The sequence below is a fragment of the Crotalus tigris genome, unplaced genomic scaffold (genome assembly GCF_016545835.1).
Source record: "Crotalus tigris isolate CLP2741 ecotype Arizona unplaced genomic scaffold, ASM1654583v1 scf7180000024425.453735, whole genome shotgun sequence".
In the NCBI taxonomy this organism is placed as follows: domain Eukaryota; kingdom Metazoa; phylum Chordata; class Lepidosauria; order Squamata; family Viperidae; genus Crotalus; species Crotalus tigris.
In genome coordinates this window covers 195,711-222,230 of record NW_024100592.1, presented here as the reverse complement: position 1 = coordinate 222,230, position 26,520 = coordinate 195,711, and the positions used below count along the sequence as shown (strand labels likewise).

The 26,520-nt window shown below is 39.0% G+C and overlaps 2 protein-coding genes across 3 annotated transcripts in view; one reads left to right on the top strand and one right to left on the bottom strand.

Moving 5' to 3' along the window:
• The window catches only part of LOC120302150 (contactin-associated protein-like 2), a 246,397-nt gene that overhangs the window by 97,955 nt on the left and 121,922 nt on the right, over window positions 1–26,520 (top strand). The window contains exon 6 of the mRNA XM_039330149.1: window positions 9,678–9,942. Coding sequence (XP_039186083.1) covers window positions 9,678–9,942 — 265 coding nt within the window. The remainder of the gene's footprint in view (window positions 1–9,677; window positions 9,943–26,520) is intronic.
• CUNH1orf189 (chromosome unknown C1orf189 homolog) overlaps window positions 1–26,520 on the bottom strand; it is a 152,405-nt gene that overhangs the window by 13,604 nt on the left and 112,281 nt on the right. Inside the window, exon 5 of one of the 2 annotated variants that reach the window (XM_039330148.1) lies at window positions 3,111–3,130. The exons of the other annotated variant lie outside the window; for it this stretch is intronic. The gene's annotated coding sequence lies outside the window, so the exon portion shown is untranslated. Of the gene's footprint in view, window positions 1–3,110; window positions 3,131–26,520 lie in introns of those variants that run through there. 2 annotated transcript variants of the gene reach the window in all.

The following is a 26,520-nucleotide window of genomic DNA, read 5'->3' as shown; positions in this document are numbered from 1 at the left end:
ATTACAGTTTTAAAATGATTAAAAACATTATTAAAGATTATTATGAGGTACTTTACAAGGCAGAGGAAATTCCAAAAGAAAAAATACAGCAGTACTTTAAAAAAAGCAGACTTACCAAAAATTTCAGAGAATATTCAAAATATATTAAATGGAAAAATATCAATGATGGAGATTATAGAGGCTATAAAAAGGCAAAAAATGATAAGATTCCTGGTCCAGATGGATTACATGCAGAGTTTTATAAATCATTACAAGATGTATTAAGTCAGATCTTGAAAGAACTGTGTAATGAAACATTTCTGGAGGCTAAAATACCAAATACATTACTTTAATACCTAAAGAAGACTCCGATTTAATGCAAATAAAAAACTATAGACCAATATCACTATTAAATGTAGACTATAAAATTTTTGCCTCAATAATAGCAGAAAGACTAAAGAAATTTTTGATTGAATTTATACATTCAGATCAAAATGGTTTACCATCTAAAAGACAGATAAAAAATAATTTAAGAATGATTCTTGATATGTTAGAGCAGGGCTTTTCAACTGATGGTATGCATACCACCTGTGGTATATTGGCACGTGGAAAGTGGTACAAGGCCCTGCTCAGCTAAGCCTAGGGTAGTGGGGGTGGGAACAAGCCAAAGTGGAGCAGCACAGGACTTGCCTTGAGAGAGTCCTCGGGAGCTGCAAGGCTGCTGAGGCAAGGCCAAGGCCTCAGGATCAGCACTTCTGGCACATCCAGAAGAGAAAGGAGAAGGAGAGGGGCAGAGACATGAAAGTCTATAAAAGGAGGCAGTTTGGGTGGAAGAGGGAGAGAAAAAAGAAGATGCAGCCTTGGGAGGAGGAGGAACAGTCAGCTGGAGCTGCAACAAAAGTAAAAGAAGGAGGAGGAGGAGGGGTGAGAGAGAAGAGGACAAAAAACAGGCCAGGTTTGCACACAGGTGGCAGCAACAAACAGGTAAAACGCAGCTGGGGAAGGGTCACAGCATGAGAGTCCTTCCCTCCCTCCCTCCCTCTCATTGTCCCTTCCTTCCTTCCTTCCTTCCTTCCTTCCTTCCTTCCTTCCTTCCTTCCTTCCTTCCTTCCCTCTTTGTCCCTTCCCTCCCCCCTCCATGCCCAAGAAGGGACAAGGGGAGGTGGACAGGCTGCCATTGGCCATGGCTTGAAAGGTCACTGTAAATTGCTGGACAAGAGCTGCACAGTGTTAAGAGCAGAGTGGCAGGAAAAAAATTGTAATGAGGGAGGGAAAAAACAGGCATCCCCTGAAGGAGTCCAGCAAATGGCCCTTGCCCTTTTCACACAACTGTGGACTCTGGGGAGGGGATGCTGCAAGCAACATGAGAGTCCATGTTACCTGCGCTATGCTGCCCAGACCCCAGCAGGCAGCGGTCATTCTCCTCACTGCGTGAAGCGGCCAGGTGAGTTTAACTGGCAATATGCTGAATCTGCCTGTGCGCACGAAGAGGCTGAGGCAAAGGAGAGCACATGCACATCAGCCTCTGCGCGTGCACAGGCAGGTTTGTCAAGTCATCAGTTTGTCTCACCTGGCCACTCCGAGCAGTGAGGAGAATGCACCGCTGCACTCTCCTCTGCCTCAGCTTCTGCACCCGCACAGGCAGGTAAGGAAAGAGAGGGAAGAGATGATATTAAAAGGTGTGGGGGAAGAGATGATATTTTTTAACAAATTTTATTGATTTTCTAGTATAACATTCACATATTTGAAAAGCAACGTGGCTGCTGGGTTGTAATAATTCAATTACATACAGATATCATTAGTACAGATTTCAAACTACTACCATAAACATTTCCTCTCTCTTCCCCTTAATATATACTGTCCATATGTAAATTAAAACAATTCTTATTGTGTCAATCACATAAAACATAACTTTTTTACATATATCAATAGTTTTTAGTTTATATACATTCTAATTGTTTTAACATACAATCTTTTAAACAATCAATGATCTAATAAATTTTTCCAGTTTTAATTTCCACTAATATTTAAATTTAACGTTTGATATTTATCATTCTCAAGATTTTAAATACTCCCTCTATCACCATTCCTTACAAAATCTAATATTCAGAATACACATCTTATCTATTTAACTTCTCACCCTCTATATCAACAAATTAATAATACAATATGATATCCTTATTTTCTGCTAATTTTTGAATTTCTTGAATTAATAATCAAAATGTATTTTTGTTTCAATATTTAATACTTCTTCTCTCTTCCTCTTTGTACAGTATCTGCTCATGTTTGAACTAATATTTTTTATTTTTAATATTTCATATAGACCTGTTTATTACTTATATCAATAGGTTTTTAGCTTATCTATATCCTATTCACCTTTACATGACCTTTATACACAAATTTCTTTCTTTATACACAAATCAATATTCAAATTTAGCTATTAGTATTTATGCTAATGGCCAAAAACTATTTTTTATCTCAATTCATAGCAATGTCTTATATTCAATATACACATCTTATCTATTTAAATATATTCTATTTTAAATTTTCATAAGACGGTAAAATTCCATTCTTCTTCAGTCTTATTCTAGCTTTTTTTCTTTGCCAAGTCATCTTCAATGTCCTTGTTTTTGGGTCATCAAACCAATCTTCTTGTATTATCAGAGATGTTAGTTGACATTGACAAAACCATCTGGTCACCATTTTTTTGAGAGAACAAGTAGATCTGGCAGGTTGTCTCTTTATTTTTCTGTATCAACATGGTTGTTCTGAATTGTTTATCTTCTCTTCCAATTGTTCTTTTTCTGGCTCCTCCAGTTCCTTCTGATTTACATAGGAAACCTTTTCCTTTTTCCATGTTATCAGTGTTTTCAAATGTCTGTATTTGTTGAGCAGTTAATTCTTCTGTCATGGTATTTAAATGTTCCATTTTTTCTATTGTATTTTGTATAGATGGTTCTTTAGGTAGGGTCAAAGTTTGGGCTTTCATATCTGAGCTGCCTTTTTGTTCTTTTCTCTAGCCTCTTAATTCTTCATCAGTTGTGATGAGAGTTTGAATAATTGTTTTCCACATTAAAAGAATTTGTTGATCTTTATCCATAAGGAGATTCTGTTCCTGATCTTCTTCCATTTTGGTATTTTAGATAAGAGGCTTTACAATTAGGAAATCCAAAAGAAAGAAAAAGGGTTTTTTTCTGAATAAGAAGCACAGCAGAGATTTTCACAGCTGTTGTTTCAAAATTTTCAAGGTTACATATATCTTATCCATTTTCTAGGCTGTCAGCCAAGCCCCTGAAGAATAACAGATTGAGATACCAAGTTTGACCACATGGTGTCGCCTCTACCCTTTAAAGTTTCCCATTGGGTCCCAGAATTTTTTTTAATCTTTTCAGTTTTTTTTCTTGTTTGTAAAACAAACCCCAAATTTTTAACAGAAATAGATAGTAAAAAATAAAGAGTAAAAAATCTTTCAGTTCACAAGCGTTAGAAAATAAAATTCCAATTGGGATCCAGTTATTTTTTCAACATTTTAAAACTCCCCTCTTTCTAGAGGGAGGGCTGAAATCTCCCTTCCCTCACCACAGGGGGGGAAATGCTTAGTAGCTTATGCAGGTACAGAAAGTAATTAGCACAGTTTCTTCTGTGCTGCTTTAAAAGTTGCCTGATGGAAAGTGTGACTTCGGCTGTCTGCAGCCTAGAGACAAGCCATATTTCTATGGCCAATCTTTTAGTCCACCAATTTGGAGGGATTGGCAGCTCTAACAGGAGAGTTGCTGCTCTCCCGTGATCCAGCGAGAGCCCCTCCTTGCTGGTTGCCTCTTTGGGGTGACTTTTGGCCCTTTTCAGGGCCCCCCAGTGATGCAAAACTGAATGGGGGAGAGAAAGTTTCCCAGCTGTCCATGGTGGCCACACAGCAAATCAGAAGTTGGAAGAGATGATATTAAAGGGGGTGGGGGAAGAAAGGATATTAAAGGGGTGGGGGAAGAAAGGATATTAAAGTGGGTGAGAGAAGAGAGTATATTAAAGGGGGGTGAGGACTACCTGTACTTTATCACTTTTTTCTGTTTTTCTTTAGTCATCATGTTTTTGACACCTTGCTAGGCAACTGGTGATACTTGAATATTGCCATATTCTAAAAGTGGTACAATTGGTGAAAAGATTGAAAAGCCCTGTATTAGAGTACTTTAAAATTCATTCAGGGAAACAAATGGCTTTAATATTCCTTGATGCACAGAAAGCATTTGACAATGTAAACTGGCAATTCATAGAAATGGTCTTTGGAAAAACTTTATAAATGTAATTAAAACAATTTATTGTAAACAAACAACCAAACTAATTGTAAATGGAGATCTTACAGAAAACTTTAACATTAAAAAAGATACAAGACAGGGATGCCCATTATCTCCATTGCTATTTATACTAACACTGGAAGTATTGAATAGAAACATTAGACAAGATATAGAAATTAAAGGACTGAAGATAAAAGATGAAAAATATAAATTACAAGCATTTGCAGCTGATTTATTTTTCATATTGGAAGATCCATTGGAAACAAGCACTAAACTAATGGAGAAAATAGAAAAAAATGGAGAAGTGGCAGGGTTGACAATAAACAGAGAAAAGACTAAAGTGCTAACAAAGAATCTAACAGAAAAACAAAAAATCAACTAACAAAAAAAATCTTCAAATAGTTTAAAAAGTTAAATATTTGGGAATTTACCTAACAGCAAGATGTGTAACAATAAAAGAAGATAACTATGTAAGACTTCTAAAACAAATAAAATTGGATTTGGAAAATGAAAAAACTTCCAACTTTCAATGTTGGGGAGAATAGCAACAGTGAAAATGAGTATCTTACCAAAAATACTCTTTTTATTTCAAATGATTCCTGTAAGATTGTCTTCAATAAAGAAGTACCTGTTTACTGCTTCTGCCTCTTCAATGAACCCAGCAAAAAACAGAACTGTGGCCATAGCTGCAAATTCAAACAAGATATGAAAAAGATGCTAACACAATGGGATTCTATAAAGAACAGACAGAATTTGATCAGATACTGTTAAAAACAGATGAAAGGTTGATTCAGAAACTCTATAAATTTCTGTTAAACTTAAAAATGGAGGAAGAACAAGTAAAAAAAACAATGATAATATGGACAAAGAACCTTGGATATAATATAGAATTAGAAGATTGGCAAAAGTTATGGGAAAGAAATGTTAAATTAACTAAAGCAGTGGCATATAAAGAAAACTTTTATAAAATGTTTTACACATGACTTATGACATCAGTGAGATTAGCAAAAATGTTTAAAAATACTTCAAACAACTGTTGGAAATGCAAATAAAGACCAGGTACTTATTATCATATCTGGTGGACATGCCATAAAGCTAAAAGATTTTGGGTTAAAATACATTTATGGTTGGAGAAAATGACTAAAAAACAAATAGATTTTAAACCAAAATGGAATAATAGGAGCAAATTACAAGAAAGATTGCATATATTTAATTCTACACGTATTAACTGCAGCAAGAATTGTATTTGCCCAATATTGGAAAATGAAAATTTACCAGCTGAAGAAGTACTAATTAAGAAAATTTAAGAGTGTGCAGAAATGGATAGATTGATTTTAAAGATAAAAGAGAAAGAAGACTCAGTGTATTTTAGAACATGGGATAATTTCTATCAATGGCTAGAAAAATTAGTTAGAGAAAAAGGAATGTGATGTGTAACTTTGAATATATATTAGCAAGAAGAAGACTATCGAGCGATTAATTAACATTGTTTATAGTAATTAACTATTATCTATTATTATTTGTTAACACATGAACCCAGACATTTAGCTGTTTGCTAAATATTGAGAATGTTATTTGGAAAAATCCCAACCCCAACCCTAATCCTAACCCTAACTCAAACCTCAACCCAAACCCTAACCCCACCTTATTCCTAACCCTATAAAAACTAATACAATTTATACAAAAAATGGAATACAAACATAATATTAGAATGATTATATTATATAGGACATAGTCCTATAAGACTAAGAAATATGAAATTAATCTTTAATGACTATAATGTATTAGAAAAAACAAATGCAGTATTGGTGGTACCTTGCTCAACAGTAGCAACTGTGAGAGGGATCTTGGAGTCCTAGTGGACAATCACTTAAATATGAGCCATCAGTGTGCTGCAGCTGCCAAAAAAGCCAACACAGTGCTACGCTGCATTAACAGAGGGATAGAATCAAGATCACGTGAAGTGATAATGCCCTGGAAGGCCACACTTGGTATTATGTCCTGGGCCTGCTGAGTGATTCAGAAGGTGCAGAAAGCTGCAGAGAGCCCCGGGCAGACAACGTGGTTGCCCGGGACCAGACAGGCTTTCTCCAGCCTATTGCACATGCGCAAGGTGGGAGAATCCGTTGCATTGATTGGCTGACACTGTCCCTGTGAAGGGGTATATAAATGAATCCACACCATTTTATTTTGGTTCTGTTGGAGAGTAATAAAGGGAAGACTGTTGTTACTCCTGTCTCGTCTCAATGCCTTTACTTCAAAAACAGAACATTGGCGACAAAGGTGGGATGTGCTACAAGGGAAACAAAGAAAGAAGATAGGCTGACTCACCATGGAAGGCCTGAAGCACTGGGAAGTTCAGTGTCTGGAGAGTGCGACTCTGCCTGCCAGTACAAGAATGCTGGAGGAGAGCTCAGCAAAAGAGACCCCTTCTCAAGCCTTGCAGCACGAGGCGTTGACGAGGCTACCAGGCAGTAATGATGTCCAAAATAGGCCATCTGTTGGAATTTGACACAGCTCATCTAGAATGTTGGAGTTCTTAGGTGGCCCAGGTAGAGAACTACTTTCGGGTAAACCAAATTCAGGAGGACGGTCTTAAAGCTGCTATGCTACAGGTGTCTGTGGGCAAGAGACTTTCGATAATGCGGAGAATCTGGTCACCACACCACCACTTAAATCCATTGCTTATGCTGAGCTGAAGAGGATGTTGCAAGAACACTTTGAACCAAAGCTTTCAGTGATTGCAGAGGGACCAGAGGCCTGGTGAGTTTGCTGCGGAATTTATTGTGGCATTACGACAAGCAGCTAGGCCATGCGAATTCAAGGACCTGGAAGAGAGACTCCAGGATCATTTAGTTTGTGGACTAAGAAGTCGTGAGCTGAAACAGAAGATCTTTGCAAAGGAAGACATCTCTTTCCAAGATGCTTTGAGAGAAATTTCAGCCGAAGAAGCTGTGGACGGAGCTGTGAAGGTGTTGCAGCTTGCCAAGAACCCTCCAACTTTGATTTCCGTCCATCAAGAGGTCGCTCGAGAAGTATGGGTGCGATGGGTCCACTTACCAGGGGTTCACCCTCTGAGCTGTCATCTGAGGTGTCCACCGGCCCTGCAGTGTAGGCTGGAATTCTTTCCCCCCAATGAGCAGAAGTAGGGGATTCCACAGCCTCCCTAACTCTCATGGCAGGTTCTTTTGGCTTAGCTGGAGACTTCCTGGATTTGCTGGCCAGTGATCTGTCTGGGTTGTGCTGGGGGGCTTTCAAGCGGCATTCTACAGCCATATGCCCCTCTCTCCCACACTTGAAACACCCCATTTGCTTCTTGGCCATAGATGATGGTTTCAATGGTTCATGTGTTGACTCAGGCAGTGAGCAGCTCCATTGTTTTCCTCGGTGCCTCTTCAGTAGGTCGATCTCTGCTTCCTCTGCCAGGACTTACCATTCGTTGAGTTGGTGTGGATCCCCTCGGGGCAGGCAAGCATCATATAGGTCGTAATTTACTCCATCTTTGAAATGGCTAAGGAGGATGTCTTCCGGCCAGTTCAATTTGCTGGCAATGGCCCGGAATTCTTGCATATATTCGGCTACCGGGCGTTTGCCTTGCCTCATCATTTTTATCCTTTTGCAGGCTTTGCAATCAGCCAGGGGGTCCTCAAATTGCCTTCTCAGAGAGGACATGAAACGGTTGAAGTCGTTGAGGTCTGGGGCATTGGAGTTGTGCAACTTCATCACCCAATCTGCAGCTGGCCTGTCCAGAGCAGATTGCATGATCTGGATACGGGCTTTGTTGCTGAGGATGTGCTGCCCATATTCCTCCATGTAGCTGAGGACTTGGGTTAGGAAAAACCCCAAGCGTGTCGGCTCCCCCTTGAATCTCACATCCAGCTGGGAGTCTTTGAATGGATTGGTGCCTTCATTGTCGGTGGTATTGTCTTCCATCCAGATTGCCATCTGCGGGTCGTCAGGGAGTGGGGATGTCCCTGGGGGTGCAGGTTCCATTTCCCCCTTGGTGTCTCTCCAGTTGTGGATCTAGGAGCTGGTGTGGCCATAGGGCTCAGAATTCTCCTCTCCTAGGGAGCTGAGGGTTCTCTTCATCAGGTCGATAGCTTTCTGTAGGATCCAGCTCGAGTGCGGTGCCCAGCTTCCTTCCTCTTCACTTGCATACAGGGATTTCCCCATCTTCTGCTTCCATTCTGGTTGGTTGGCCCCCCATCTCAGGGTCACCTTTCTTGATTTCTTTTCCCATTCGCCTTTCTTTCCAATGCCCATTGACCACCACCCATTGTGGTTGCACATCTTCACCACCTCTTCTCCTGAGGAATCTGACCTCTCAGATCCCGACATCTGTCAGGTTTTCACTCAGAGCAGCAGCTCCCTCTTCAGGGGGCTTTCTTCCTTCCCTGCTCTGTCATCTGACATGGTATTTTTTGCAAAGTCCTCTGGCAAGGTTTTCCCTTCCAGGTGGACTAATTTTGCAGATTCTGTCTAATGTAAAGACCCACCTCACTTTACATCTTAAGAAGACAGAACTCTTGGAATGTCTCTTCCAACAGGCATCTTTATTAAGAAAAAATGATTGCAGGCATGCTAGACATGATCTGGGGAATTCTCTCCCATCCTTCAATGTTTTAAAGTGTTCCCAAGCAGCCCCACCCCACAGTTCTTCCAGGCAACAATCACTCATCCTCTCTTTTCCCAGATCCCAGGTGTTGCATTGTTCCCCCCTTTTCCTTCACTGCCGGCAAAAGAGAGACTTCAGAGAGAGTAGATGAAAGGCGATGGCCATATTGTTATGGTCAGTCCTCTGATGAGAATCAACATCCAGTCACTTTGTAGTTTAATGAAGGAAGTGAGAGTCATAAAACCCCCTTGCTTATCCTCCTCCCTTTTCATAGTATGACAGAATCCAGAGAGAGTAAGAAATGGGTTTTTATCAGAGTAGGTAGCTAGAAATGAAATATAATTGGATTCTGACACTTTGATACATATTCTAGACTGTCAGGGCAAGATGCTCTCTCAGCCTCTGTCTCCACATTTGTATTACAAAATTAAAAATAATTGAACAAGGTTGTTACAAGTGCTTTTTAAAAATTTTAAATATCTAAGAACAATATTAAATATTTATTACATCTGTGTTTCCATTTTGCTTTCCAGGTACAGTAGCATACTTGGATATTTCAGAATATTTAGTAATTCCAAGGATTGTCAAAATAGTTTGGGAGAATAATACCTGTCACTATTATTTGATTATTACATATTTTCCATAAATTAATATATTTTAAATTTCTATATTTCACTGGATCAATACAAATTATTTTATTAGCAAAGCTATGAGGACATTATTTTTATAAGCACAGTTGAAAGATATTGGATTTTGGTTTACATGTGTGTGTTTTTCATTTTGTTTTTACATAGGGGAATTTAACTTTTTCCTGTGTGGAGCCTCATACAGTACCAGTATTTTTCAATGCTACTAGTTTCCTGGAAGTGCCTGGCCATCCAAATCGTGAATTATTCTCAGTCAGCTTTCAATTTCGGACATGGAATCCAAACGGAGTTTTGTTGTTCAGCAATTTTGCTGAAGAATTGGGTAGCATACAGATTGACTTGACTGAGGGAAAAGTCAATGTCCACATCAATATTACTGGAGTGAAGAAGAATAAAATCAAGATATCTTCAGGTAAGAATAGCAATTCTTTTTTTTTAGATTACAAAGTATTTCTTCATGTGATTTTGAACTTTCCTACTTTTTAGGAAGTTACTTGGTTACAAAAATGTTTGTTTTAGATTTGACTGGAAAACCTAGAAGTTGTATTTTATCTTTTGTAAGAGAATTTCTTACATATTGAATTATTTTTTACCAAAATATACTGTAGTTCAAAGTTTATCTGTCTGGAGTATAGTGTTAAAAGTTTATAATAGAGCTGAATTCAATCACTTTGGGAGAAATGATATGTTGTGGGGTGAGGAAAAAAATTATTCTTCCAAACACAATGGAGAACTTTATAAGTCATGTTATGATTTTTTTTGAGGTCACTAATAAATATTATAGTCATCATATAGTAACACTTTTAAAGAGTAACATGAATAAACATAAATCAGGAGAAACCTTAATGAACTTGAATTTTAAATGTTGGTAACGGGGAAGACATCAAAAAATAGTAGAGGAAACAGAGGCAATAATAACAATTCAGTGCCATTTTCAGTACAACCCAAAAGAAGAAATAGATCAGTAAATACAAAAAAGAAATAGTGATCTTTCAACTGTATCCCAAAGACAATTATGATGCTTAATAGGAAAATTATATATGATGCATGGTTTTCCACATAAGAATGAGCAAAAAATATCAAGATAATGGCTAAGGTCATAACACTGAATTTTTGATTGGTTTTGACATATGTTGTATCTGTAACAGTGCATGGAAAAAAAGGGATGGGGCAACAAAATAATGTATATTGAGTGTGTCAACTGTCTAGTTGGTATTTCCAGAAAAAGAAATTCCTGGGACATGATTTTACTTTACTGAGGTAAAGTATAATACTTTACTGAAAATTTACATTGGTACAGAAGAAGTGAAACCAGCTCTGTTTTCCTGCTCAAAAGCTTACTTAATTAAACTATAGATTCCCTCGCCCCCACCCACCAGGTGTTCACATTGTCCAATAGTAATGTTTCTTGTTATGAGAAAAGACTACTTTTCCATCAAGCACCTGCATTAGTGACCTTGGTGTTATTAGCATAAAACTCTCAAAGACATCTCGGTTGCCTAGATATCACCCCTCCTACCTTTGCATACCAAAATCTTGTCAAGCTATGAGCAAGGGAGAATCAGTCTTGACAGAATATAGTAGAGACAAAGAGAATGTGCAGTTTATAATTTTTTCATTGTGACATTAATGTTTTTGGCACTTCTGTTAAGATAGTTAAGTGCCAGGAAGCTTTAATGATGGCCTCATTGCTATAGACTTGACCAAATTCATTTAATACTTTGAGCCTCTAATAGCATTAGCATAACAACTTAGATATTTTGAAAATAACTAAAAGAAAAAAAACTGATCTAGCAAGCAATGAAGAAGAGACAAAGCAAGGACTGTTGCTTCAAAATGAACCAGTTCTAGATGTTGAGGCAACAATTCATTTTATGTTCCTCTGGTTTCAGGCCTACAGCTCAACCCTCACCACCATTACTAGGGTTCCAGTGGGAAATAGCAAAGCAAGCAGAATCAGAAGCTATTTACAGCTCCACCAAAGTAGCTATTGTTAACATATTTAAACAAACATTAGCAGAGCAGAGCAACACAATCATCTACTTTGTAAGTGTTTCTCATGGGTCCCTTCAAGTTCTTATTAAGGTTCAGCATACTTCTAACTGTGAGAACATTCTAGTCTATTTGAAAATATTTTTTTAGATAGGAATTTATCTGTTTAATACCCATTGTGTTGATTCCAATATAAAGTGGAAAAACAGGCTTGTCCAACTTGATGTCTCCCAGAAATATTGAATATCTAAAAATCAATTACTGTATGTTGCTTAATGTTTGCTTTTGCTCATTAAATGGACAGAAAACAACAAGAACAGGGATTGAGGTTATTGAGCAAGGTGATCATGTGGGCATCTCACTTGATGATCATCATGACATCTGACTAAAATTCTGGAACCAATTGTAGTCACAATTCAAGGACTATCTGTTTGGCACATCTCATACAATTCTTTTTAAAATCCACATTAACCTTGACTTCATCCTACCATAAATATCCATGTCTTCCAAATCTCAGGTTATATCCTCCTAATTCCAAAATAATAATTGTTTCACCTTTCTCTGAAGTGTAAATAGATCTTATCAATTTTATAAAGTTCTCTCCAGAATTCATATTTTCTAATATCTTGACCAGAAAGACCAGTTCAAATTATCAAGTCTTTATCTGCTTCTATGAAAATCAGTGGGACATGTTGTTCAACCTAGAACTAAGAAGAAACTTACTGACAATTAGAACAATTAATCAGTGGAACAACCTACCTCCAGAAGCAGTGAAGGCTCCAACACTGGAAGTCTTTAAGTAGATAGCCAAGAGCAGGGGGTTGGACTAGATGACCTCCAAGGTCCCTTCCAACTATGATGATGATGATGATGATGATGATGATGATGATAGATCATCGCACAGTCAGCCAGATGTTCAGACTGGATTTGGGATTTTGTCTACCTATCGAGTCCTTACCCAGGACTTGTGATAGGCAGATGTGGATGTTTGATGGTATTACAAATATCGTCGCAGGATGGAAGCAGTTCCTAGTAAGGCCGCCTTTTGCAATTGACTAATAGCGAATTTGTCAATGCCAATTGTGTTCAAGTGGTGCTCCAGTTGTTTTGGGATTGCACCCAAGGAGCCTATGACTATTGGTACTACCCTTGCTTGCTTTTGCCACAGTCTTTCTGTTTCTATTTGTAGGTCTTTGTATTTTGTTATCTTCTCCAGTTCTTTCTCGTCTATTCTGATGTCTCCAGGCACTGCCACGTCCACTATCCAGACTTTTTTGTCTTTCTTATCGACAATTGTTAAGTCTGGGGTGTTATGTTGCAAGTGCTTGTCTGTTTGAATTCTGAAGTCCCAGAGCAGTTTAATTTTATCATTTTCTATGACTTTCTCTATTTTATGATCCCACCAGTTTTTGCTTACAGGCAATGATATTTTTTGCAGATCTTCCAATGCACCATTGTTGCTACTTTGTCATGCCGCTGCTTGTAGTCAGTCTATGCGATCTTCTTGCAACAGCTTACCAGGTGGTCCACTGTTTTTTCAGCTTCTTTGCATAGGTGACACTTACTGTCTGTTGCTGTCTTCTCAATTTTGACTTTATATACATTTGTCCTTAAGGCTTGGTCTTGTGCAGCCAGAATTAGTTCCTCGGTCTCTTTCTTCAATTTTCCTGCTCTTAGCCATTGCCAGGTCTTGTTATTATATGCTTTCCCAGCTATTTTTTTAATGTATTGACAATGTAGTGCTTTGTCTTCCCATGCCTCTATTCTTCATTTGGTCTTTCTTGTAGGCCAGTTTGGTCTCTCCAGTAGTCAGTAAGCCTTCCTGATATATTAATTTCAGTGCATCTTCATCATTGTTCTTCAGATATTCTTCCAAAGCCATTTTTTCTTCTTCAACCATCTGATGTACTTGTAGCATTCCACGCCCACCTATTTGCCTTGGTAGATAAAGTCTGTCAATGTCACTGCGTGGATGAAGGGCATGATTCATTGTCATTATTTTTCTGGTCTTCCTATCCATTGCTTTTAGTTCTGCTTGAGTCCAGTCCACTATTCCAGCTGTGTACCTAATGACTGGAATTGCCCAGATGTTTATTGCCTTTATGGTATTTCCTCCATTGAGTTTGGACTTTAAGATCTTCTTCACTCTCTTGATGTATTCACCTCTAATCTTTTTCTTGCCTTCAGTGTGCTTGATGTTGTCAGCTTGAAGGATACCATCCTTCCATCTCATCCAGACTCTTAATGTTGTTTTCATGGGGCATCTTGATTCCTTCAGTTTTCAGTACTTTTCCTTGTTTGATAGTAAGTGTGGCACATTTGTCCAAGCCAAACTCCATAACAATATCTTGGATATATATACGGACAGTGTTGAGCAGCGATTATATTTCAGATGATGTTTTTCCATACAGCTTCAGATCATCCATATAAAGGAGGTGGGATAGTCTGATAGATGTTTTTGATGTTTGATAGCCATGTCCTGAGTTATTCAGTATTGTTGACAGAGGAAACAGTGCAATAACAAATAATAATGGTGACAATGAATCTCCTTGAAATATTCCTCTCTTGATATTAACCACTCCCAGTCTCTCACCATTGATCTGCAACTGTGTCTTCCATTGTGCCATCGATCTTTGCACAAATTTTCTGATGTTTCTACTGACTCCTGTGATTTCTAGGCACTTGATTATCCAGTCATGTGGCAGAGAGTCAAATGCCTTTTTGTAGTCAATCCATGCCACATTCAGGTTGATCTTCCTTCTCTTGCAGTTTTCCAAGATCATTTTGTCTATTAGGAGTTGATCTTTTGTTCCTCTGCTATTGGGGCGGTTTCCTTTCTGCTCAGGTGGAAAGAGATTGTTTTCAACTAGATGCTGTTGTACTGCATCAGCTACCACACCAGTTAGTAATTTGAAAGTTGTTGGCAAGCAGGTAATTGGCCTGTAGTTACCTGGTGTTGCCCCTTTTGCTGGATTTTTCATTATTAGGTAGGTTTTCCCAGTTGTTAGCCACTTTTCAATTTCTCCTCCTTGTAGTATATTGTTGAACTGTTTGGCAATGAGTGGGTGTATAACAGTTAGATGTTTCAACCAAAACCCATGCAGTTCATCTTCACCTGGTGCTGACCAATTTTTGATTTTCTTTGCTCTTTTTTCTATCATTTTTGTTGTTATTACTAGTTCTTTCATTTCAACTTCTGTTTTATTTGCATCCACCTCTTTTAACCAAGCCACATCCTTGTTGTATTTCTTTGGGTTATCCCATATCTGCTTCCAGAACTGCACTGTTTCTTCCTTGTCAGGTACTGACTGATTCCTTGCAGTTTCTCCATTGATGGATTGGTAGAAACGTTTCTGATTGGATTGAAATTGGAGGTTCTGCCTATAGTTTGCAATTTGAGCTTCATATCTACTGATTTTCCTGGCTATAGCTGTTATTTGTTGCTTTATTATTTCCAGTGCTTCCTTGATCTTCCTTGTTTCTAAGTGGTATTTCTTGATTAGGTATTCTTTGGTCTTCTTGTTCTTCAGCTTCTTTTCTTTCATCTGTTCTAGCTTGCTTGCATGTGATCTTAACCTGCTGATCTTATTTTCTAATCTAACCTTCCATTTTTGTGGTGCACTGTTTGTTTCTTTTTCTTCTTGTTGATTTTGCATCCCAGGTATTCAGTTATAACTGCAGCTGTGCTGTACATTAGCTGGTTTGTTTATTATTATTATTATTATTATCGATCATCGCACAGTCAGCCAGATGTTCAGACTGGATTTGGCATTTTGTCTACCTATCGAGTCCTTACCAAGGACCTGGGATAGGCAGATGTGGATGTTTGATGGTATTACAGATATCGTCGCAGGATGGAAGCAGTTCCTAGTAAGGCCGCCTTTTGCAATTGACTAATGGCGAATTTGTCAATGCCAATGGTGTTCATGTGGTGCTCCAGTTGTTTTTGGGATTGCACCCAAGGCACCTATTACTATTGGTACTACCCTTGCTTGCTTTTGCCACAGTCTTTCTATTTCTATTTGTAGGCTTTTGTATTTTGTTATCTTCTCCAGTTCTTTCTTGTCTATTCTGCTGTCTCCAGGCATTGCCATGTCCACTATCCAGACTTCTTTGTCTTTCTTATCGACAATTGTTAAGTCCGGGGTGTTGTTGTTGTGGTGGTGGTGGTGATGATGATGATGATCCAAATATTACAAAACATTCAACCTATTTCTAACATTGTCTTTTAGGTAATACCTCCATCTTCATGAATATCTTTCTTTAGACATTCTAAAATAGTCTATAGTAATTTTCCCAAAGGAAAATAATTTAGAACTTGAAAATGGAATTTATCATTTAGGATGAAGTGCAGCTATTGTTCTGGCCATGGATTTTCGCCTGTCAGTCTCTGTAACTGTGTAGCTTTATAATGTGTCCTTTGGCAGCTTGACATTTTCTGTTGACATTAATGAGTGAAAGTGAACTTTTATCTCACTCTTTCTTGAAAGAGCGTCATCTTTCTGAAGCGTTATGTTTGTTTTCAATGCAGTTTACAGAACTAGGAGCCACAATAGGCCTGGGAGGGGGAACTAAGCTCATCTAATTTTATTTAGATCTTTAAAAAGATAGCAATTTCCTTTTTGTAAGAGTGTTTGCACATTTTACAATTTAATTTTCAAATGTTATTGAAATTGTGCACAGATTCATGGGAAGGAGAGGCAGAAAGCTTGAGTTTTGGGTTTTCTGAAGCAGATTTACACAACTGATACTGTCTTGAGGAAATTTATTCATTAATTTTATGTATTGGCAAAAAAACTAAAATGCCTTATTTTCAAAAGAGCCTCCATAAATGTGCAGTTTATTTTAATATGAGAAGAATCTTGGTAAATAGACAATAAATAGACAAAATATACTAAGTATTTCTCTGAGGTGTTTTGCAATAAGAATGTCTATCCATAGAAGACAAAAGAAAAAGTGAGCGAATGCAACTAGTACTAGGTTTGATATCCTTTATTAGATTGATATTCTCTATTTCAGGCAGTAGAAACTGATGGCATTAATAGTGCACTCTCATTTACTCAACAACAACTAGCGAGGGAGCAATGAGTAGCTCTAGTGTCAGGATCCAGTTATATTTCCTTTCTATCTATGTCCTCTGATCTAAAACCAATTCTTACCCTCTCCTGAATCCTTCCATACTCCTAAGAGGGAGGGGGAGTATGCATGAGGATTTTATTACTTTCACTTCCTCTATTCACTACAAAGTAACTTTTTGTTTATTTGCCTCAGGTCTGCTAACCATCACAATGTAACCATTAGCCTTTTATCCTATGCCCCTCTCAACTTTTCCTCCTTACCAGCCAGCTAGGGAAAGGGGGTGGGGGTATGTGAAAAGATACAGCCTCCGGAATCTGGTTTATTTATCCATCATCAAAATAAGGTGTGAGGAGCTGTTGAATGATCGTGTACAACAGAGCCAGATTGATCTTATTTTTCCTAGAAATCTGCCGGTCTGAATCGCCCTGAAGAACTGCGGGGTGGGGGTTGCTTAGGGACACTTTAAAACATAGATTTGTAAGGAAATCCCTCAAATTCTCTCTACTATGCCCACTATCAATTTCTCTTAATAAAAGTTCCTGTTGGAAGAGATTGTTTCCAAGAGTTCTGCTTTCTTAAGATGTGGATTGAAGTGGTTCCTTACATTAGACAGGATCTGCAGTAATAGTCAACCTGGAAGGAAGAAACTTGCAGGGGATTTTGCAAAAAATACAATGTCAGACAATGAGCCAGAGGGGAGGAAATCCCCATAGAAAGGGAGCTTTCCCCCTGACCAAGAACCTGCCAGCTGTCGGGATCTAAATTGTCATAGTCCTCAGGAGAAGAGGTGGTGGAGATGCGTAACCACAAACCTCAGTGGTCAATGGGCATTGGAAAGAAAGACAAGTGGGAAAAGAGATCAAGAAAGGTGACCCTGAGACGGGGGCTCCACCAACCAGAATGGAAGCAGGAGATAGAGAAATCTCTGCACATTAGCACAGAGGAAGGAAGTTATGTACAACACTTGAACTGGATTCTAGAGAAAGCTATTGACCTGATGAAAAGAACTCTCAGCTCTCTAAAGGAGAAGAAGTCAGAGCCCCATGGCCGCACCAGCACCTGGAACTGCAGTTGGAGAGACACTGAGGGGGAATTGGAACCTGTAGTTGCAGGGACATCCGCTGAACCAGTAGCGGCCATTTCAGCAAGCCCCCTCCCTGCTGACCCACTGATGGCGATCCGGATGGAAGACAATACCACCGAAGGCGAAGATACTGATCCATTGAACGATTCCTGCCACTGGACGTGAAATTCAAGGGGAAGCCAATACGCATGGGGTTTTTCCTAACCCAAGTCCTCAACTACATGGAAGAGGACTTGGGTTAGGTGACAAAGCCCATATCAGTCTTGTGCAATCCACTCTGGACAGACCATCTGCAGATTTGGTGGTGAACTTGCATGATTCCAATGCCCCAGAGCTCAACGACTTCAACCATTTCATATCCTCTCTGAGAAGGCAATTCGAGGACCCCATGGCTGATAGCAAAGCCCATGAAAGAATCAAAATGGTGAGGCAAGGTAGATGCCCAGTAGCCGAATATATGCAAGAATTCCGGATCATTGCCGGCAGGCTGAACTGGCCAGAAGACATCCTCCTTAGCCATTTCAAAGACAGCCTGAATTATGACCTGTATGATGCTTGCCTGCCCCAGGGGGACCCACACCAACTCGACTAATGGTATGTCTTGGCAAAGGAAGCAGAGATCGATCTACTGAAGAGGCACCACCAAGGAAAACCATGGGGCTGCTTGCTGCCTGAGTTGAACAAGCTGCGGCCAAGAAGCCAATGTTTCAAATGTAGGAGAGAGGGGCACCACACCATAGAAGGCTGCTTGAAAGTCCCCCAGCACAACCCAGCAGATCATCATCCAGGAAATCCGGGAAGTCCCCAGCCAAGCCAAAAGAACCTGCCATGAGAGCGATAGAGGCTGTGGAATACCCAACCTCTGCCCAACATGGGGAAGGAACTCCAGCCTACATCGCAGGGCTGATGGACGCCTCAGATGACAGCTCAGAGGGTGAACCCTGAGAGTGGATCCATCACACCTACAGTGACTATATTGGCTCCCTCCATGCCCAAAGCTGTCAAGGTGAAAGCCTTAATAGACTCCGGCTGCACCCGCTGCCTCATTAGCCCGACACCAGTGTGAAATTTTGGCATTCCAGTGAGGAGGCTGAAACAACCAATATCATTTGCCCAGTTAGATGTGTCTATAGCAGGAGGGGGGTGCCAGCCACCTTAGCCATGTTACCAGTCCACCTGTCCCTGGGAAACCATGAGGAAGACATAACATTTGTAGTGACCCCAGGCATGGAATGCTCAATGATTCTAGGGCTGGAATGGTTAAAGAAATGGAACCCCTGGATAAATTGGAAAATGGCAGAAATTAATTTCCCAAAGCAGGGCCCTACGAACTTAAAACCCCAAGGAGTCCTACCAAAATTAAGAACAGAGAAAGCATCAATGGGAGAAGAAAAGGAGTACCCAAAATACCAGAGGAATACAGAGACCTGGCTGAAGTCTTCAGTGAGGAGAGGATGGATGAGCTCCCCCCTCCCATCGACCCACAGATTGTGCCATAGAATTCAAGCCAGGGGCAAAACTCCCGAAGCCCAGATTATACTCCATGAGCCCTAAGGAGAAGGAGGAAATGGAGAGGTTCATAAATAAAAACTTAGAAAGGGGGTTCATTGAACCTGCCAAGCCTAAAGTAGCCATCCCAGTTCCCTTTAGGGAGAAGGAAAGTTCTTTACACTTGTGTATGGACTACCACCTATTGAATGCAATCAGTGAAAGCAACCTATACCCCCTACCCCTCATGAAGGACATGTTATCCCACCTCTCAAAAGGAAGAATTTTCACTAAACTAAATCTAAGGGAAATGTATTACCACATTACAATTAAGGAAAGGGATGAATGGAAAACTGTATTTAATTGCCCAATGGGGTGCTACCAATTCAAAGTTTTGCCATTTGGATTACAAGGGCCCCCTGCACTATTTATGCAATTAATCATAAGTTACTAAGGGAGCACCTATTCAAGATGGTCTTGGTTTATTTAGATGACATCCTTATCTTCACCAAATCCAAAGAAGAACATATCAACCTAGTCAGAGCGGTTTTAAAGAAACTGCAAGCTGTCCACCTATATGCCAAATTATCAAAATGCGAATTCCACCAGGAAAGAGTAGACTACCTGGGTTATCACATATCCTCACAAGGCATTGAAATGGACCCAGAGAAGGTTAGTGCAGTATTAGAATGGGCACCACCTCGCACAAGAAAGCAGCTGCAAAGTCTCCTGGGCTTTGCAAACTTTTACCGCAATTCATTCCCACATTTGCCCAGATAGCCCTGCCCCTCACAAACTTACTAAAAACAAATGGAGAATCCTCAGTGAAACCTAGCTAGCCACTAAAATGGACAATGGAATGCCAAACGGCATTTGAGAGATTAAAGAGACTCTTTTCTGCAGAACCAGTACTGAGGCATCCAGACATGGATAAGCCCTTCGTAATACAGGTGGATGCAAGTGATATGTCAGTGGGGGTTGTACTATTACAAGAAAACAATGAAGGGGTATTTCAACCCTGCACGTATACATCCAAGAAACTCACCGAAATGGAACAGCACTGGCTCATGTGGGAGAAAGAGGCATACAGGATATATTGTTCATTACTTACATGGTGGCAGTTCCTTTTTTTTTTTCAAAAAAGTTTTTATTTTCCAATTATCAATTACATAAACAAAAAAGAAGAAATTTCACATTTAACAAGATAAAATAAATACACCTAGATGTCGCCTGCCCACCCCCCAAAAACTGCATCCACCCTCTCTTGTACTCTCCCTTACTTCCCTCCTCCTTCTCCCTCCCCTCCCCTCACCTCTCTCTCCCTTCCCCCTCTCCTCTCACCATCCTACTTCCTCCCAAGCCTTTCTCCTCCTCTCTCTCTCCCCTCCCCCTCTCCTCTCACCATCCTACTTCCTCCCTAACCTTTCTCCTCCTCTCTCATCCCTCTTCGGATACAGTACCGGGGAAATGCCCAAGCAACATCTCTCTCATAAGTTATCCCTTATTATCTTACTTTAATCCTATCATCTAACCTACCTACCCCCCCACCCCAACCCCCCTCCCTCCCAGTCCCAAAAAACCCACCCACCACAACCTCCCCTCCCCCCACTTCCCAGAGCTTGGCACAGGGTTTTCAAACATATTAAACAAAATCTACTTAACTTTAACTAATGCAAACTAAATCTAACTAAACCTATCCAACTATACAAATAAGAAAATCAATAAGTTACCTTAACTCAAATACAAAACAAATTTAAACAAATTAAAGAAAATCAACTATCAAAATCAAATAATGCCAAATTTAAAACAAAAATTATTCATAATCAAGACAATACTTTTAATGATATCTACTCTAATCAAAGTTTACCCTTTTTTTTCAAACATATTAAACAAAATCTACTTAACTTTAACTAATGCAAACTAAATCTAACTAAACTTATCCAACTATACAAATAACAAAATCAATACATTACTTCAACTCAAATACAAAACAAATTTAAACAAATTAAAGAAAATCAATTATCAAAATCAAATAATGCCAAATTTAAAACAAAAATTGTTCATAATCAAAACAATACTTTTAATCATCTCTACTCTAATCAAAGTTTACCCATTAAATCCCATATTTATTTTAACTTTAACTAATACAAACTAAATCACAATAAGTAAAACGGAAATTATTCATCATCCAAACAATACTTTTAATCATATCTATTCTAATCATAATTTACCCATTAAATCCCATATTTGTTCTTCATATAATTTATCCACCTTCTCCACACCGAGATGTGTATTTCTTTTAAACAATATAAACTTAGCTCTTAACTCTTTCCCCCCCAGACCCAAATGAATGTAATACCCTTTTCTCCCAAATCAAAACCTTATAACATTCTTATCCACTTTTAATATATCATAAGTACTCTCAAATATTAAATCACCAGATTAAAACCTATCAACTATTCTCTCGAACAGAAATCATAGTAGATACTCTCAGATATTAAATCCCTAGATTAAAGCCTATCAAGTCTTCTCCCAGGCAAAAATCATAAATAACAAAAATTTAACAAAACTCCTTATAACAAGCCGGCTGATATTCCAACTTCTCCTTCTATTATCTGTTACTTAGAAGATGACGAAAAACCTTCTGCTGTTCCATTATTTTACTTCTAAAAACTGCACGAGTCATGCCCAATTTCTTTGATAAATCTTCTGTTGAAGAGGACTGCTGCAAAGGTACAACCTGCATATCTTCTTCAATCAGCTGCTCTTCCGGCTTTTCTTCCACCTTTATCTTACTTCTAAAAGGTCCACAAGTACTCAATTTCATTAATGAATCTTCTGTCAAAAAAGATTGTTGCAAAGGTTTAACCTGCGAATCTTCTATCAGTTGCTCTTCCAACTTTTCTTCTAATACCTCGGTTCTAAAAGCTGCGCAAGTCATGCCCAATTTCTTTGATGAATCTTCTGTTAAGGAGGACTGGTGCAAAGGTTCAACCTGCATATTTTTTCCAGTCAGCTGCTCTTCCAGCTTTTCTTCCACCTTTATTTTACTTCTAAAAGCTCCACAAGTACTCAATTTTATTAATGAATCTTCTGTCAAGAGAGATTGTTGCAAAGGTTTAACCTGCATATCTTCTATCAATTGCTCTTCCAACTTTTCTTCTAATATCTCAGCTGTAGGTAATAAAGAGCCCGCCTTCAAAACAGAAGTATAAAAATCCTTCGCTTTCAAAATTGTATCAAGTCTGTAGCGTGTCCCTGCATAATTCACCACCATTCCAGCCGGTATCTCCCATCTGAAACGAATCTGTCGCCTCTTAAGCTCATCAGCCAAAAAAGCAAAATGCTTTCTTACTTTAAGAATTCTTGAAGGTAGTTCTTTCAGAAGTATAACATCCTGGGCTGCAATTTGAAATCTCTGCTTGTAAAAGGCTTGTAAAATTTTATTACGAAGTGATCTACTAAAAAAATAAATAAGCACATCTCGTGGCAGATTCCTCTGTCTTGCAACCCTTGAATTAACCCTAAAAACTTTTTCTGTCTCTCTCAATATTTCTTCAGGCTTGGATTCCAAAATAAGAGCTATATCCTTTGCAACCACTTGTCTCAAATCTTCTTGATTATTTTCCTGCATTCCTCTTATTCTTAAAGCAAACTCCATACTTCTGTATTGTAACATAGTAATTTCATCCTGAATTATTTCCACCTTATTTTCTATTTTACCTTCCAATTTTTCAGAATTTTCTACAGCAACATCAATACGCTGATCCAAACGATCTATGTGATCAGCAAACTTCTGAAGCACAGACGCTATATCTTCTCTCAATTTCCTAAATTTATTTTCAATAATTTCACTTATCTCTTTTTCAATCCGTTGTACACTATCTTCCAAAGCGTCCTGTAAGTCTTTAGGTAAAACTGCTGGTAAAGCTGAGAAAAGTGGTGGAAATTTAGACTCAACTTGCTGAGCTGTCTGCATTACCGAAGAGGAGATTGAGGCTTTAGAAACAAAAGCTCCAAAATGTTTTGAAGTCATCTTGGAAAAAAAAAATTCTTAAAATCTTATAAAACCTTTAACAAAGAGAGAGAGAGAGAGAAAAGAAGACAAAAGGAGGGAAAAAAACAAAAACAAAAGCCCCCTGTGTAAATAAAAAGAAGAAAAAAAAAGCTGTTACATTATTTCAAATTAAAGTTCCGGTCCTTTCACTCTTAAAAACAACATCTTAGCGCCATTTTTCACCCCTCTCAAATAAGAAAAGAGAGAAGATGAAATCTTTTCCAGTGTTAAAGTCTCAAAATAATCACAGATATAATCTCCCTGGTCAGCTCTGTCTGCTTTAAATTTTACTCACAAGTTCATTTTGAAAGCAGATGTGTAAGCAGTGTCTAGCTTTGCCCCCCCAAAAAAATTAGAGCAAAGGCATCCTGGAATGTGGAGAACGCCTCAGACTCCGTGGGAGCTCTTACCCTCCGACCTCCAAAGAAAAAAAAACTTTGGGGTCTCTCAGGGAGCCCTGCCACTATCAGAGGGAAACTCATCTCCTCCCCTTCGCCTAGGGAGAGAGATTCCAAGCCGTGAGACGGCTGTTGCTCGCTGTATCAGCTGGCTTTGACACATTCCAGGGCGGACGGCTGAAAACAGCCGCCATCGCCGCCGCCGTCACAGGAAACCGTTCTCACATGGTGGCAGTTCCTTGAAGAGAATAAAATCCCTTTTTAGGTGTGGATAGACCACAAAACCTGAAAGCCTTGAGAACACCCAGGAAGCTCAACTCCAAGCAATCCCACGGGCCCCAGCATTTTCACCAATTCCACTTTACGCTCAAGCATTTGCCGGGGGGGGGGGACTTCCTGACAAATGCACTGTCTCGCATGCCCCAGTATGACAGCACATAAGCCACCGATTCTAAACTGCTTATGGCAGAACCACAACTGGCAGTGCCAGTAACCACCAGAGCCCAAGCTAAATTAAAAACGCAGCTGGGTAGCCAAACCAGAATAGAATTCTAGAAAACTTTGGAAACAGATGAATGGTTCCAGAAAATTAGACATGTGTGCACAATCAAGGATGGGCTGCCCTGGGTGAGGGAAAAATTATATGTGCCAACCATCCAGAGGGGCACATTCATGCAGCTGTGCCATGACACAAAATCAGCAGGGTATTTTGGATTTGTAAAAACATTATACTTACTTAAAAGGCAATTTTGGTGGCCATCCATGAGAAAGGACATAGAAAATTACGTGGCCAGCTGCCCAATATGCGCGACTGCTAAGAGGTTGCAAGGGAAATTGCCTGGACTGTTACAACCAGTGGCAAATCCCTCAGTCCCTTGGAGAGAAATAGCCATGGATTTTATAGTCGAATTACCAGAAAGCATTGGGGATACTGTCATCTGGACGGTGACGGACTTGTTTTCCAAACAGGTGCACTTTATCCCTTGTCAAAAGATTTCCATCGCAAAAGCCTTAGCAAAACTGTTCATACAGCATATTTACAGATTGCATGGGGCATCCCAACGCATCATATCTGGGGAGTGCAATTTACGTCTGCATTTTGGAAGGAATTTTTATCCTTTTTAGGGACCACTCAGGTACTGACATTTAGTCATCATCCTCAAGGGAATGGCCAATCAGAAAAAGCGAACTCAGTACTTGAGCAATACTTAAGATGCTTCATTAATTTCCAGCAATCGAATTGGATGGACCTACTCCCCTTCGCAGAAGTTGCCTACAATAACGCAGTCCACTCCAGCATAGGCTACACTCCTTTTCAAATAGCCAAAAGTCAAAATTTGAACCCCACGCCAGAATTAATCCCAAATGAACCAGCAATCCCATCACTGAAAGAGTGGATAGAACAATTACAAAACACCCGGCCAATAGTTAGAAAAGCCTTAGACTGTAGATCCAAGAACATCTGCTGCAGCAGTTAGAGCTGAATTCATACAATTCATGCTCTATCCAAAATTAGAACTTATAACTACTGGTACAAAGTCAATGAAATGGAGACTGATAGACTCCCCAAGTTATATCTACTAGAGCAAATAAAACTAAAATCACAAATCTCCTGGATCACCAAACTAACAAATTTTATAAGAAGCTGTGGTCTTCCTATCTCTTGTGTTACAGGAGAACAATTCAAAAAAAGAGCTGCCCAAAGAATTAAGGATATAGAAGCACAAAATGATATAGCGATCCTTAATAAAGTGGGTAACTTGAAATGGCTGAGTAAATATAAACATACTTTTCAAGTAGACAGCTATTTACAACTGCCAAAACACCTTAGGGAGATATTTCCACGAGCGAGATTCGAAGAGCTTGACACAATAGTCAGATATGGGAGATTCCATTCTATACCTTACAATGAGTGTCTCTGCATTTGTGGAGCTGCAGAGGTAGAAGACCTGGCTCATATACTATTTGATTGTTGCCTATACAAGAGGGTGAGAGACAGGTACCTTGGTGAATATACCAAATGAATGACTCATTGGGATCCCCATATCAAAATAACTTACCTTATGTGCAGCCAGAACTTGAAAATAACATTTAATGCAGCACAGTATTTAAACAAAATGGTTTGGTTGAGATCTGCATATGTGAGACTGATTGGGATAGATTGCAAGGGTGAATCCAAGATATAATTTTATCATATTTTATCTATATTTTAAATTACTGTACACTATTTTAATTTCATTTTAGACTGTATTTTATTCCAATTTCATTTTAAGTTGTATTTTACTCTAATTCCATTTTAAACTGTATTTTATCAAATTTTATTTTAAACTACTTTTATCAAACTTTAATAATAATTTGTTGCTGGAACTTTGCACTTTGATATGGCCCAAGATTTAAAGATTTATTATTAAAAAGCCTTAGACAAAACTAGGCAAGCATACAAAGCACAAGCAGATAAAAAAAGAGTTGAACCCACACCATTCATTGTGGGAGAAATGTTATATTTGTCTACAAAATAACTAAAATCCCACAACACTGTAAAAAAACTTGGGCCAAAATATATAAGATCTTTTCCAATTAAAAGAATCATAAACCCAGTAACAGTAGAATTAGAATTACCCAAAAATCTCAGGCAAATACACCCAATCTTTTACTGCAGTTTACTGAAAAGAGAACAACAGTCACCCTTATGGCCAAAAATCCCCCCCACCACCACCTCCAATCATGGTGGAAGGAGAACAACACTTCCAAATAAAGGAAATCCTAGACTCTAGGAGATATCATGGGACAACTCAATACCTAGTACCATGGAAACACCTCCCCTCCTCACAAAATGTGTGGGCCCATAAATGTCATGTAAGAACCCCAAAACTGTTAAAGAAGTTTCATACA